We start from the raw sequence: 15,984 nt of genomic DNA on the forward strand, positions 1-15,984 counted from the left end.
AAAAAAAATCAAATGGAGCTTCTATAAGGAAGTGTGCACACATGTGTGATTGTAAATGTGCATGTCAGAGTGTGTACCTGCACCCCTTCCATGTCTGCCTGTCTACCTGCCTGTCAGTCAGTCTACCTGCCTGTGTGCACAGTTCTGTGAAGGCCAGGAAGAAGAATAGAAGACAGCGGGAGAGGGAAGAAGTGCTGTCAGTCAGTGTTGGATGAGCAGGGAGCTGATGGGAGCAGGAGGGAAGACGGTTGGCGGGCCGAAGCCATGCACTATTCAGGCATCATTCAATCGGAGCGCGACCACTGGGGCAAAACACAACGCGCATATTCACGCACGTGAATACCACCCACACACACACACACACACACACACACACACACACACACACACACACACACCTAAACACACCTGGCCAAAGAGTTGTGTTCTGCAACAGAAGCTTCCAGAAGCTTCTTCAGCAAATCCAAACTCAATCCTGCGAACACTTAGCTTTCCACATACATCAGCTTAAGATAAAGTCAACCTACAAACACCAATTTGATGAAACTTTGAGCATCAGCTACATCTTAAAGGCACAGTATGCCATTTCTGAAGTTATTAAATAAGCAAAAATAATGTTAACTGATGTATGCAGGAGCGGGCATCAATCTGCTGAAGCCACATTGTTGCACCACCATTTTGAATACACTGGCCAAGATGGACATCATCACCATTCTGCTTAATTATCTATGTGACTAGAGACAAGCCACATATGTACCACACCAAAGGCAGAGGAGAGAATCCGTAGGTGTTCGTGTGTAGTAGAGGCAAATTTTCACTCATACGCTGCATCTTCACATTCAAAACATGATGTTTTATCACCTGAGAAAGGGTCCCGTTCACGAATGAAGTGAAAACATGAAGAAAAGACACCACGCCACTGGCATCTGGATAAAACGTCATCCTCTTCCCCCTCACCTCTTACTCACCACTTCCTGAACTAGTGATGTGAATGTGAAAACGTGTTTTTTTTTTTCTTGATACTGTCACAATTACTTATTGTCAGCAGATTAGACGTGCAAATCATTGACAACTAGCCAGCTAAAAAACAACAACAGTTATAAGCTAATTTTATGCCAGCTAATGTCAGACTCCAGTTTCCTACTAAAAAAGAAAAAGAAATCACATGGCAGTGATGGCAGCGTCCGAGTGCAACAGTGTTAGAAAGTTTCACTAACATTGCCTAACAGCAGCTAATGACAGCTAACAGTAGCTAATGAAAGCTAACAGCAGCTAATGACAGCTAACAGCAGAGCAGAAAAGTTCAGGATATCCTTTACACCTCACCTTAGTATTGTTGTCATTGGACAGAAGTGAGCATCACTGACTAATCGATTCCGTATCGATTCATTTAACAAAATTTTTACAGCCTCTTCCAAAGTAAACAGAGTAAATGATGCATGGCAGTTGAGGTGACCACCCACACTCACTACAGATGAACGTTGGCAACCACTGTTTATCCTACAGTGGCCACTGTAGCTAGGGATATACACTTGAACTGGGAGGTGTAAGAAAACACAACTCTGTTGACTGAATCTAAAATCTACTGACCTATAGTGGTGAGATCTACACGCAATAAGAACCAGTACAATTTATTTCTTAAATCTTTCCTTCATGTGTGTAGTATTAAACGTAAAGCTTATAAAGCACATTTTACAACGGTGTTTCCCAAAGTACCTGTTTTGGGAAATACCTCAGTGATAAAGTCAGCGAATGCAATATCTTCTCGAGCTTATTATTCAAATCATCTGAAGATATTTAGTCACTGAGGTCAGAAAAACAATACAATCAGGACAGACACCTTTATCACAGAGTATATTAAAAAGTTAAGCTCTCCTCCTATAAACCTTGAATGCTGTGAGAGAGTCCTGAATGGTCTAACTCATCTAAAGGACAAAGCGATAGCGCCAGGGAGCAGACGGCTCGTAAACTAATGGGACTCTTGTAAAAAGATACTCCCTCCCTGGATTATACCTGCTCAGGAGACCTGATGGATGGCCCAGATGGCTGGGAGAGGACACGGAACACAGATGAGCATACAGGTGTGTGTGTGTGTGTGTGTGTGTGTGTGTGTGTGTGTGTGTGTGTGTGTGTGTGTGTGTGTGTGTGTGTGTGTGTGTGTGTTCTTTTGCATGAACACAGAGAATTTGTATAGTTAATTCCCCGAGGTTTGCCTCGCCTTTAACTGGTTTGGGTGAAACACTTTCAAAAATATCTGGCCTGGTGACACCTTTTCTGCAGTCATATTAAATTGCAGGTAAGTTAGTGTTGCAGGCAACATTTCTGTTGACTGAAAGAGCTGCTGTCCACAAATATTTATATATTTTAGATTATATATAAACCACCAAACTGCAATAGTTAACAGTGAATACTCCTCATTAAAGTGCTTCAAATAAAAATCTGAAACACACGCTGATCACTGCAGAGGGAGGCTTTGTTTTCTTTTGGCCTAGAGCAAAGGTCTGAGGTGAAACTGATCCTGTAAAAGGGGACCTATTATGCTTATGTCCAGCTCCACATTTTTATTCTCGAATTCTCGAGAAGCTCAGGCTGATTTACAGTTCAGAATAATTCACCTTTGGTCAGGCTGCTCAGTTTATCTTCAATCTGAAACAGGTCTGCACAGCATATGTCACTTCCTATATGAGTTGACCATTCTAAGGATATTCATATCAAGCATATATGACAGATTATAGAGCCAAGAGCAGAACAAACAGCGGGAAACAGCCTGAGCTTTTGACTCACAGGGATTACTTGCATTTGCTGACCTCATTATTTAAGATTGTGTCCATGTTTAATGTCAGCCACCACCACCGGGGCTGTCGAACACAATAAGCATCGATTCTGAATCCAGAAATCCACTTTTTCCTTTACTGCAGAATAAATGGTTAATTAAAAATATACTGAAAGTTTCTGCAATAGTAAAAGGTTATCAATCTGCCTTATAACTTGCTGGTTTTTATTCACTGTATATGGTTTTTGAAATTAAACCTGGCACTTAATGGGAAATTTTTTTTTATCTCGATTTAGCCTTAAGGAAGTAAAAGAAAGCCTGCTAAGGAACGCTGTGTTATTAATCATGAATAAAATTACTACACAACTAGGCTGTGGGCAGAGCTATAATGGAGAATTGTCACGATTTTAAATATAAGTTAGTAAACGGATTAATTTAGATACTGAATTGAAGGGTAAAGCTGATGGCTGCAGATGTGTACGTCTGCCCGGCGTGCACATAAAGGAGAAATTTCTCAGCAGCTGGGAGAGAACTGTAAGAGCTGAGGTCTGTTCAGTCAAGCTTCCTAAAAAGAAAGAAAGGGAGGATGAAAAACTCACCTGGAAGACCACATGGTGTAACATGAATAAACTAAGCCAGACAATCTGTGAGGATACTGACACAGGAGACAGCTGGTGGTTGGATCAACCTTATCAAGTCAGGTGTTACGCCTGGGGACATGCTAGGAGGCAGCGTGCACAAACAAATGTTCATTCACTGACTGACACAGCATACAATTTTAAAGCAAAAAGGGGAAATAAGAAAACACAGTCTTAAAAATGTAGTATTTCTCACAATATCTCTCCCAGCTTTTAAATAAAAGGAAAATGTTGCTCCTTTAAATAGATTTTATTGGCGTCTCATCAGAATGAACATGGAGTCCCCTCTCTTTGCAGGATGGCCAGTCTGAAGCTACATCATCTCTTTTTTTTTATAATTGCCGAGCTCGTGACACACACCTCTGGAATCGTCACACATGATCAGTGCTTTTAGGCAAAGCTTTAAGACCGAGCTGAATTGAATTACATCGCCAATTCACACTTTGATAGCGTCTATTAACTTTGCAGACGGTCCTGATGGTAAGCCTATCATATGGTGACTGCTGTGTAACGGGATTGCAGATTGTAGCACTACAAAGTGTGTAGCGAGCAAAGCGTGGCAGAAAGTAGCAGGCCTCCAAACCACCGCTGCTGCAATGAGGCTGATGGTAGTCGGGCGCTGAAATGCTGCAAGAGTAACAAAGAGCTGCAGCACCCCCAACAGAGGGTAGAGACACACCGACAGGCAGCGAGGTAATGGAAGCAAGTGTGTTCCTGAGCAGCCGTTTGGTTTGGTTTGTTCCTCTTTCTTAATGTTAGATATCGGTTTGTGTGTGTTGTATGTGTTTCTGTAAGTTATTTACAGTGTTGCTGACCCACAGATCTCCGGCACGTGTGGGAGTACGTGTGTTAAGTGACCACATATCAGTATATACCAAATACTGAGCAAACAAAAATAAGGGGGGAAAAAAGACTCAAAGAAAGAAAAAGAAATGATGAAAAGGTGGAAGTGAAAGGATAAACTGCCAAAAAAGAAAAAGAGGAGAAAAGACCATTGCCATAGCAACAGCAGTATTTCTGCTATCCAGCAATAACTGCTTGATGTCAGATGCCAGCTCTTGGTCTTAAAATGTATTAAAAGAGAAAGATATGCATAAAGTCTGTAAAATTGTGGCTTATAGTCTCTCCTAGAGAGTGACTTAGAGAGAGTTTACAATATTAAATACAGTCTCTAAACACATCACACACGCACAAATGTTCAACAACACAACGTGCCATATAGCGGTGCATTTGTCAAGATGTTTACCCGCATCATAAACAGCTGGATGTTTCATGAACTGTTACTAATCACCAATCAACAGCTATTAGAGCTCTGTGAGCAAAAAGTTTGATGAACTGTGGAGCCGTGGTAATGAATGAAGAACTTAAAGTTCCTGTGGCCCACGTGGCTCAAAGAGACTTGTTCCGGCGAGTCATCAGTTCTCAGTTCGCCACTGCCAGAGATGCTCAGCCGGCTCCTCTACGTGGACCCACAGCAAAGCAGCTAAGGCGGAGGTAACGTGCTATTGTGGGCTAACAGGCACCTTTCACAAACAGCTGTAGCCGTAGCTGCCAGTACTACTCAGCCTTCTATTAGGTGCAGCTATGGTATGAATTTGAAAATCCTCATAGGGGGTCATATGATTGTTGGGTTTTTCTCTGTACATATTATTGTACGATCTACTGTACAATATAAAGCGCCTTGAGGTGACTGTCGTTGTGATTTGGCGCTATATAAATAAAATTGAACTGAATTGAATTTTCAGAAAAGCTGACCTTTGACCTTGACCTTGAGGTCGAGATCACTGCAATTCGTACTGGTCCGAGATTTTTAGTAGATATGCCTATGGCAACAATTTCAAAATCCCACGTCACCTTGTTCTCAAGTTATCGCAATTGCAAAGCTAAGTGTCCAGACTGCCCCCTCGCATGCTGACAAATGAATAAAAGCCGTAAAGATGGTGAAACAGTTTAGCTTTTATCACAACAATAAAATGTTTATTCCAAGCACTTCGGACAGTATATTAAGCCAACATAAGTCTACATAAAGGCCAATCAAGCAATAACAACAACAGTAATAAGAGTAATAATAATGCCACCATGAAAACTGCTAGAACTTTTCAGAAGCACCGTGATAAAAACTTTTAGTCATACCTCCAAGCATGAACTGAACTGCAATGCCACCTGTCAAGAAAATTAAAAATCATTTAGGCTAAGTGTCGGTCCAAATATCTAATAAATGTAATAAATAAATCTGTTAATTTGACGGTGACTAATTTTAATCATTCCCATTAAAGCTTTAATTGAAGCAGTCTGAGGTGATCCCAACAATGAATCCATCAGTGCTTATAAATAGCCATAGTAATGGTTTTGTCACTTCTGAAGCATTTGTAAGAGAAACAAGATCATTTAATAAGCTGTATGGAGATGTTTCAATATTTTCTGATATAATGAATATGGGGTCCAAGTATTAAATTTTTCAGTATTAGCTTACACTTGATTGATTAATCATGAAAATAATTAATGGTTGAATCTCTTCTTCCATTTCTCTAAAACAAATGGAAAAAATAAGTACATTTTGGGTTCATTGAGATGCGATTTGCATTGAATCTGAAGTACAGCTCCCCCAAAAAAACAAAAACAAAATAAAAACCTCTATTAACTCGCTAAATATATTTTTTCAGTGTTTCACTTGTAACATGGAATGTGAAACTGCAAAAGTTCTACTCTGTAGTAGACGGGACTCATTTTTTCCCCCTTCCCCCCTCAGTTCTGTCTAAAATAGCTTCCCCCTCACTGTGCATACCGTGGGTGCTGTGTTCAGGTTCACTCAACAGACCGGCTCGCCTCAGGACATCAGGAATAATTAGCAGAGATCAACCTGACATCAATCACTCTACTCTTACAAGCGTACAGGTCATCACCTTCTACATGACCTTACATGCTAAACAGACTGCTGTCACAACCTGTCGCAAGGTTCAATGAAGAGAGAGAGACAGTTAAGAGAGAAACTGACAGCGGTGTTAAAGTTCTGAATGCAAAGGAGATCCTGAAGCAAGTTGATCAAGAAAAAGAAATAATGTACTGACAGGTGAAATATTTATATAATGCACCCAAACTATTTCTTGGCCAAATACCAGTAGTACATAACCAAGTATTAAGTTGTGGGACCAATGGTGCTGGGTTGTGCACCGAGTCACACACATCTCTACATTTGGTCTCTAGAGGCTGGCAGACCAACCATGTCAGGTGGCTTGGCCCCAAAACATGGCTGCCTCTGCAATTAATTACACCATTCAAGCGAGCAACCAGCCAATGGATCATCCCAACCCTCGTCCTTTGAGCTCAAGGACAGTCGGTCAAATTTCCCTTCCACACCAGGGGGTGTCATCCCCACTGACACAGTCTGCTGGTATGTATGTGCAAATTGTATAAGCATTAATGCGTCCCAGGCAGCAGCAGAAATAATGGCCTGCCCTTAAAGGACAAGGAGTGGTATGTGTCTGGTCATCTTACTTTTAAATGAAAACTTCTTAAATTGTTAAAAAAAAAAAAAAAAAAAGGGGAGCTGTAAAAGTCTTTGAAAATAATCTAAGTAACAGCAAAAGCAAATCATCCAACTGTGAGCACATAGTGATATTATTTACCTTTGTGTTTACAAGAGGCTTAAATTCCATCAGATGTTGGCAATTTATTTTTTTCCTTTTGTATTTTCATCTATATCCCATTCTTTGGAGCTGCAATGACCCAATTTCCCCACGGGGATCATTAAAGTTTCATCTTATCTTATCTTATCTGCCCCATCCTTCTCCCCTTCCCTATCACCTCTCAGCACCCCCCTTCTCCTCCAATCCTTCACTTAATTATGTCCTGTGAATGAAGTTCATCTTTCATGCTGACAGCAGCCGGCAGCGTGGCTCGCCCGTTCTGGGGTATCTAATCATGGTGCAGGGACTAAACTAAATTTAGACAGTCAGCATGTGATGCCTGGCAGGCCTTAATGGGGGCTGACATCTCAAGACACTCTGCTGATGTGCAAGATACACTTTTCCCGAGCCGGCCGCAACCGCTGTTGACTAACACTGATGACTTGTGAACCAGTTTGTTAGAAAAGTTTTCAAGGGGTGAAGAAGTGTGCTGACGAAGGCTATTCAAGCCTAATGAAATCCTACATTTACATTTTAGGACCATAGCTAATGCCCACTCTGTGTGTGTGTGTGTGTGTGTGTGTGTGTGTGTGTGTGTGTGTGTGTGTGTGTGTGTGTGTGTGTGTGTACAAATTAAAACAGTCTACATGTGCAAAGTCGTCCAAGGGACACTAATTTTGCACACTTTGATTCAAACTGCAAGTCAACCAGCACCATGTACAGTGGGGCAAAAAAGTATTTAGTCAGCCACCGATTGTGCAAGTTCCCCCACTTAAAATGATGACAGAGGTCAGTAATTTGCACCAGAGGTACACTTCAACTGTGAGAGACAGAATGTGAAAAAAAATCCATGAATCCACATGGTAGGATTTGTAAAGAATTTATTCGTAAATCAGGGTGGAAAATAAGTATTTGGCCAATAACAAAAATACAACTCAATACTTTGTAACATAACCTTTGTTGGCAATAACAGAGGTCAAACGTTTATTATAGGTCTTTACCAGGTTTGCACACACAGTAGCTGGTATTTTGGCCCATTCCTCCATGCAGATCTTCTCGAGAGCAGTGATGTTTTGGGGCTGTCGCCGAGCAACACGGACTTTCAACTCCCGCCACAGATTTTCTATGGGGTTGAGGTCTGGAGACTGGCTAGGCCACTCCAGGACTTTCAAATGCTTCTTACGGAGCCACTCCTTTGTTGCCCGGGCGGTGTGTTTTGGATCATTGTCATGTTGGAAGACCCAGCCTCGTTTCATCTTCAAAGTTCTCACTGATGGAAGGAGGTTTTGGCTCAAAATCTCACGATACATGGCCCCATTCATTCTGTCCTTAACACGGATCAGTCGTCCTGTCCCCTTGGCAGAAAAACAGCCCCATAGCATGATGTTTCCACCCCCATGCGTCACAGTAGGTATGGTGTTCTTGGGATGCAACTCAGTATTCTTCTTCCTCCAAACACGACGAGTTGAGTTTATACCAAAAAGTTCTACTTTGGTTTCATCTGACCACATGACATTCTCCCAATCCTCTGCTGCATCATCCATGTGCTCTCTGGCAAACTTCAGACGGGCCTGGACATGCACTGGCTTCAGCAGCGGAACACGTCTGGCACTGCGGGATTTGATTCCCTGCCGTTGTAGTGTGTTACTGATGGTGACCTTTGTTACTTTGGTCCCAGCTCTCTGCAGGTCATTCACCAGGTCCCCCCGTGTGGTTCTGGGATCTTTGCTCACCGTTCTCATGATCATTTTGACCCCACGGGATGAGATCTTGCGTGGAGCCCCAGATCGAGGGAGATTATCAGTGGTCTTGTATGTCTTCCATTTTCTGATGATTGCTCCCACAGTTGATTTTTTCACACCAAGCTGCTTGCCTATTGTAGATTCACTCTTCCCAGTCTGGTGCAGGTCTACAATACTTTTCCTGGTGTCCTTCGAAAGCTCTTTGGTCTTGGCCATGGCGGAGTTTGAAGTCTGACTGTTTGAGGCTGTGGACAGGTGTCTTTTATACAGATGATGAGTTCAAACAGGTGCCATTCATACAGGTAACGAGTGGGGGACAGAAAAGCTTCTTACAGAAGACGTTACAGGTCTGTGAGAGCCAGAGATTTTCCTTGTTTGAGGTGACCAAATACTTATTTTCCACCCTAATTTACGAATAAATTCTTTACAAATCCTACCATGTGGATTCATGGATTTTTTTTTTCACATTCTGTCTCTCACAGTTGAAGTGTACCTCTGGTGCAAATTACTGACCTCTGTCATCTGGAAGTGGGGGAACTTGCACAATCGGTGGCTGACTAAATACTTTTTTGCCCCACTGTATTAAGCCATTAGGTGATGAGAATGCAGATTAATGTAACAATTAAGATGTGATTGCAAACAATAATGATGGCAATAGCACAAATTTACTGAGAATGATTACATTCCAAGTAAATTGGATAAAACACTGCTGCAAATTAAAGCCTGAATAACTACACAACAGGTATGTGTGCCCACTATAAACATAGACTGTATATAAAAGACGGTTGTAGGCACTATGATGTCACTATTTTGCATACTAATATTTTTGACCAAACTTGCAAATTACTTTTTGCTTGTTAGATTTTGAAGCCAGAAGTAAAATATTTGGATGCAAGGGTGGAGTGCTAGGTTATTAGCTAATGCTAGCTAGCTTGATGCATTGACATGATTTATGGATACATCTCACGGGATATTCGATATGTTATCATTAGTGCTAGCATATTAATTAAATATACCCAAAGGCACCAGTACAACATAGAGGGGCTTAAACCTAATAATGCACATCTTAAAGCATAAATAAAATTTAAAGGGATATAAAATTAATTGAATTTATAGTTATTATAAGGAGGGATATTAGGAGGGAAAATTTTTGGCCACAGCATGTTTATTTTTGTTATAAAATATATATGGATGTTTGTAGAAGTTGATTTGCTTTTGGAGCCAGGTTAGCTAAGCTGCTGCCTTTTTAGCTCCCTCAACCTGTTATTACTCAACAACTGTTTTGAAAATTACTTTCTTTATTTTCTTTCAAGCAGCCTCAAAATTCCAGTATCAGTTGGCCTGTAATTCAAATGTTTCCAAGAAAGACAATATGAATGCAGGATGCAGTTTAATGTGAAACAGATCGAGAAAGCATTGATTTTGCACCAAGAGCAAAACAGTAAATCACCAAGGCACAAACAGTAGATGAGAAAAACAACAAGGAAATTACTTAAATGTGATCAGGTAAAGAAAAACCTGAAGAAAATGTTTGTCTCTAATGATACACTGTCTCAAATACACGTTGAAAGCTTTTCGGTTGCGGTAAATTAAGACCACAGTCGTCATTTGAAAATAGAAGGCACGGTATTTAAACTGTGTCGTTTCTGCGCTGAAATACGTCTGACACAGCTTTTTGCATTTAGCATATTTAGTGTATTTAGACAGGCACATAACCAATTCTCCTCATAAGCCTTGCAGTTTGTGGTTTTGTTTTGTTTTTGTTTTTATCAAATTCACCACAGTGGCCTCACTACGTTTTGTCAGCCACATTCAACAAACACATACACGCAGCTTAAATACACAAAAACAACCCAAGGACATCAGGTGTACGTCTTTAATCTCAACGAGGGTCTAAAAGCAAAAGGGCTTTTAAAAGACATTCGACTTTTACAGTTCATCCTGCACCAATAATCCACACGAACTCAGCCGCTTTTAAAAGTCTCTGCTCTGACCAAAGGTAACCTCAGGTCAAACTAACGAGGAAGAAGACAAACATCTACAATTTTTGGTCATTAGTCTCAGGTTTACTGTTCAAATGTCAATATGTGATTTTTTTATTATATACTATGTTGGTCTCTATAGGTTTTCCGTGTGATAAAACAACTGTATTGTAGGTGCTATTTTTACTACTTGTTTCTTAACAACTCACTGACTTGGATTTTGTCAAAGGTAACTGACAGACGTGTATATGCGCTGAGACAAGCAGCTCTAAGCCTCAGCTTGGCCTCACTTAAGTATTTACGTATGTATTTTTCACAGTTCCACATTTAACTTTTTTTTGTCAAACAATGTTTGTGGTCCAGTGTTTTGTTCTTCATGAAGGACTGACATATGTTCATCCAACCCTGAATACAACTGCAGACACCTCAGTAAAATGTGGGATTTTTCTTCGTTCCCTGCTTTCCCACCTTGCTGTGATTTAAACCATTGCTATAACAACTGCAATAATTCCACAAATTCAGAAGCAATGTTCTCCAGCCAAAATCACAGACATTTCATCACATAACATGCTGCAAATTGCAGACTAGTCACTGGATGGATCGCAAAACTCAGCATTCTGCACTCAGATAACTCGTTTGATGACTACTTCGATGTAACTTAATTACCTGAAACAAGGGAATCGATGCAACAAGCTAATGCGCACAAGTTGCCAAAAGTTAGTTACAAAGGACACAGAGTCAAATGCAAAGAGTTCACAAGGATTTCACGGCCACTGGGGTAAGCAGTGGTAGCAAACAACATCCCTGTCGTTTGGTTAGAACAAAGGCCTGTCATTGGCTTTTGTTGTTGGGGTATTTTTTCCCCCCTTGTAATCTGCATGTCCAGATGGCTGGATGACTTTCTCCTTCGCAGCATTGTTAAAAGCACGACACAGCTGGCAGACAGAGTGGGAAGCAAAAGAGTGCAAGGAAATGAAAACGTGAAAGAGTTCAGGGAACAAAAGAAATAAGGCAACGCTAGAGAGACAAAGTAATAGCGAGACAAGTGAACTAAGTAACAGAACACATTGTAACACTGACAGACGGAGACTGGTGGACAAATTTCTCTTACCCAGATCTGTGTTGGGTCCTGCCAACAACTGTTTGAACTTATCTAGGCGGGACGCTTCCCTCTCGGTCATGGCTGGAGTGCCAGATGTGTTCTGGTCAGCCATGCGAGCCACTAGAGGGATGACAGGAGGCCGATGGGGCAGAGACCGCTGTCTGTGGAGGGCTGCATCTGGTGGAAGGAGTGAGATGAGAGTAATTAGGGCTGCATAAACACACAAACACACATCCAAAGGATTGAGACGATGCAGCTCTACATCATGCAGAAAACACGGAATATGTGATGAAGGTCTACGGCTTGCTGCTACATTAAAGAAAACATACATCCATATGTAAAAAAGGACAGATGGCTTTTATCTTCATCAAACTCCTAGAGAAAAATTTCAACTGCAAAAATTGTGTCTACTCAAAGATCACTTTTTGCAATTTAAAAATGCTCTGCCTCCTGAATGTGCAGGGCATTCGCTGCACTTTAATTTGAGCTGTGGTGAGTTGACACCGTGTCTGGCAGCAAAAGGTAGCTGTACGGTGATAACAAGTTAAACAGCAGGCGAGATAACGTGAGGTTGCTGTGAACAGCAGACAAAGTTAAATTGAAGAGCGGCTTTTTCAAGCTAATTGAGTTGATATCAAATTACAGAACCATTTACTCGCACGCACTGCAGCCTGAGAACCCTTCTGCCTGCTGCACCAATCGACTACATGTGAGAAAAGTCCATGCGGTCCAATCAGATGTCTACTGTGCGCTTCCTGTCCTGTCACCTCCATGTAAACTAAACTAAATATTTACAGCAACGATAACAAGGGTTGTCATGGCAACAGATTTTCATGCAGGATTAGTGTGGCCAAAAGACAAGGATAATAGTGTGACACCTAAATCTGTCATATCGCGCATAACTTTCCTTTTTTCTTTTAGTAATTTTACGTTTTAATTGTAAAAACAGCAACGCAGTGCAGCGACTCTCTCAGGCCAAACTGTGAGCCCATCTGCGAGTGAAGTCAGTTTAACTGTGCAGCTAGCTTTAGCTCGGAGCACTCTGCAAGAGATGAGCAGAAAAGCCACGTGAAGAGCAGACAGAAAATATGTCATTAAACTAAAAATCAAGTCCTCGATGGTTCATTCGTCTCCACCTCTAATGTTTGTAATAGCAAAGCTGCATCGAGCTGCACTGGTCAGGGATTCAATTCTAACAGCTGATTTACTGTGGGAAGTCAGTCCATCAGTATGTGAGAGGAACAGCTGCAGTAACATGAAAGCGACATTAGCCTGGCCAGCAAGTCTAAATATTACAGTTATTGTCAATTGCAGACTTCAGGTTTATTTCACAGGGTTTTCCAAAAAATGTGAGCATTAACTGTTCAAGAATTACAGCCACTTTTATACATAGTGGCCATATTTTCTAAAGACTCAAAAAGAATAATTGGACAGATCCTAAGGTTTTTTTGAAAGTTTAGAACACATGGACATCGCCAAATGTTGCGTTTCCTCTCTTGAGCTGCTCTGCTAGGCTTTTACTGCAGCCACCTTCTGTTGCTGCTTTCAGTGCTGTCTCAACTGAAACGCATGCTCTATTGAGTTGAGATTAGGTCGCTAACTTTATCCCATTTCTTTGCCTTTAGAAACTCTTTGATTGCTTTTGCGGTATGCTTTGGGTCATTATCCATTTGAATTGTGAAGCGCTGTCTGATCCATTTGGCTGAAGCTTTCAGAGAGTATAGTCCTGTACACTTCAATATTCATCTTGCTTATCCTATCAGCAGTCCCATTATCAATAAACACTGGTTTCCCGCTTCCAATGGCAGTCATGCATGCCTTCATCGTAACACTGCCTCAAAAGCCGCTTTTTTCCTTCTCTTCCCATCATTCTGGTACAGGTTAATGTTTGTTTTATCTGGCTTTGAATAAGAGATGGTATCTTATTTATCTAGTCTGTCCTTCCTGTTCTTCTGTGTAACCTGGGGGTAAACTGTCTGTATTTCCATTAATGAAGGAACCTCTCAATTTGAGACTTTGACAATGATTCACTTACCTCTCTAGAGTGCTTTTGATTAAAGTTCTGCAATCTCTTCACTTCACTCCTTCGCATCAGTTTTGTTTGGACCTCACTCAAAGGTTCCAGTCAAAAGACACCAAATTCAAGTTCAACACTTTTTAGCTTTACTAATAATGGACTAACAAGGCCACAAATCTCACCTGGCCATGAAATTGCTTGTCAGTCAGCTGTCCAATTAACTGTAAAAATGGGAGACTATGTATAAAAATGGCTGTAACTCCTAAACTGGTAAACCAAAACTTCTGTTGAATTAAAGCTAAAGGTCCAACATGGTGGTATACTGAGGCAAAAATTACAAAACTTGTCTCACTGTCTACATAGTCCAATCAGATGTACTGTGTGCTTCCTGTCCTGTCACCTTCATCTAAACCAAACAAAGGATTTTCAGTAATGATTACAAAATCTGTCATGGCAACAGAGCTGTATACGGGATTATATAGTGGGAACAATAGATAAGGACAGTCATGCCCCTAATGTCGATCATACTACTAGTAAGAAAAGGCAACTTCTGGCATAAACTTCTACCACAATTCATGTGTGAGAATCACTTTATGCACATCATTTTAGAGCCCAAAGAGAGTACTTAGATATGACATTATTGTATTGTTTGTATGCAGGTGTTAACAGATGTAGTTACGGCTGGTGGCTTGTTATTGAATGAGCTTCCAGTAAAGCGGCAGTTGTGGTTTTATAACCGTGAAGGCTCTATACTGGATAGACAAACACATTAATTCAGTATTGAGGGCCACATGTTCTACCAGATGTGCAGAAGAAACAACAGAAAGAGTCCCACAAAACCAAGCAGAGACAGCACGCAGACAAGTGTGTGAGATCAGGACCTCAATGTGAAGACGGACACTGCTCCTATCACACTGGGCAAGTTCATAAAAAAAATTTTTTAAACGCCCTGTCGTCCACACTGCCAACATTTCCTAAAGCAAAACCAGAATCACACAAGCATTTGGCAGCAATTAAGAAAACTGGAATGCTGCCGATTTTAATACCCCTTTCACTTTTTACAAGAACAAATAAAAGGCTACAAATCTGTTCTCAAGTGCTTTATTTGCACTTAGAAAAATTAAAAAAGATTATTCAAGCTGGCAGCAGCTTCTCTCTACTGGAGCCCTTTGTGTCATTTTAACAATAAGCCCTTTTTTATAGTTCATTTAATAACTTTCCTTTTAAAAGGCTGTTAAGAGCAAAGCTAAGTTGAGAAAGTTACATTTCGGGGTGCACTGATTGTGAAATTTTGCACCAATACCAGGGAAAGAAAGAAATCTTACACAGTTTTAAATTGCATTTACAAACATGCAGCCAGCATTCAACAACACCAGTATCCGTCATTACTGAAGCAAAGCCAAAAATATTGGTCCAATTGTACAACATCTGTATAATGTTCAATCATCATGACTTCTGCTTTGTGCTGGCTAAACATGTAAAAGACAATATGATTTTTAACTGAAAGAAATTAAATTAGACAAATCTTTATTACAAATAATTATGTAAGTATCAATAAACGCTTAAAATTGATGACTACGTAAGCCACGGTAAGACATCAAATATTACATTTAAGGAAGGATTCAAAATAAATATGAGCAAGTGTACAAACATTTATAAAGAGCACTTTTCCCAAACATGACAGGCAGTTACAAAAGCAGAGTATGTATTTTAGAAGACAAGCAGAACAGAAAAAAAGCCCAAAACAGAAGACAAAATAAGAGAAGACAAGAGAAGACTTGTATACTCCTGTCCCAACAGATGATGTAGCCGTACATGGAGGCCAGATAAGAGGAACTGCCTGAAGGCGAAGGGCTGTTCGTGTTATCTGTATCTAAACACAGCAACAGGCAGTGGAGCAGACAGCCAGGCAGACAGACAGACAGATGACCTGCCAGACAGGACAACAGTCGGCTACACGGCTCACCATGTACAGCTTCAGCATCTGCTACTGCTGCTGGTGCTGCGGTCTATAGACATACCCGGTTGCTATACAGCGCTACACAGTGTCACATTTAAACATGAACACTGACGTGACCTGTGGAGCAGGCTTCGTACAGTGACG

The 15,984-nt window shown here is 40.9% G+C and overlaps 1 protein-coding gene across 1 annotated transcript in view; it reads right to left on the reverse strand.

The window, feature by feature from the left end:
• Positions 1–15,984, reverse strand: part of tbc1d22a (TBC1 domain family, member 22a) — a 163,649-nt gene that overhangs the window by 134,177 nt on the left and 13,488 nt on the right. The window contains exon 5 of the mRNA XM_085375485.1: positions 11,873–12,040. Within this exon, the coding sequence (XP_085231611.1) occupies positions 11,873–12,040 (168 nt within the window). The remainder of the gene's footprint in view (positions 1–11,872; positions 12,041–15,984) is intronic.

The sequence above is a fragment of the Diplotaxodon limnothrissa genome, linkage group LG17 (assembly GCF_057381915.1).
Source record: "Diplotaxodon limnothrissa isolate DT_005_m linkage group LG17, D_limnothrissa_male_GT1.1, whole genome shotgun sequence".
Taxonomy (NCBI): Eukaryota; Metazoa; Chordata; class Actinopteri; order Cichliformes; family Cichlidae; genus Diplotaxodon; species Diplotaxodon limnothrissa.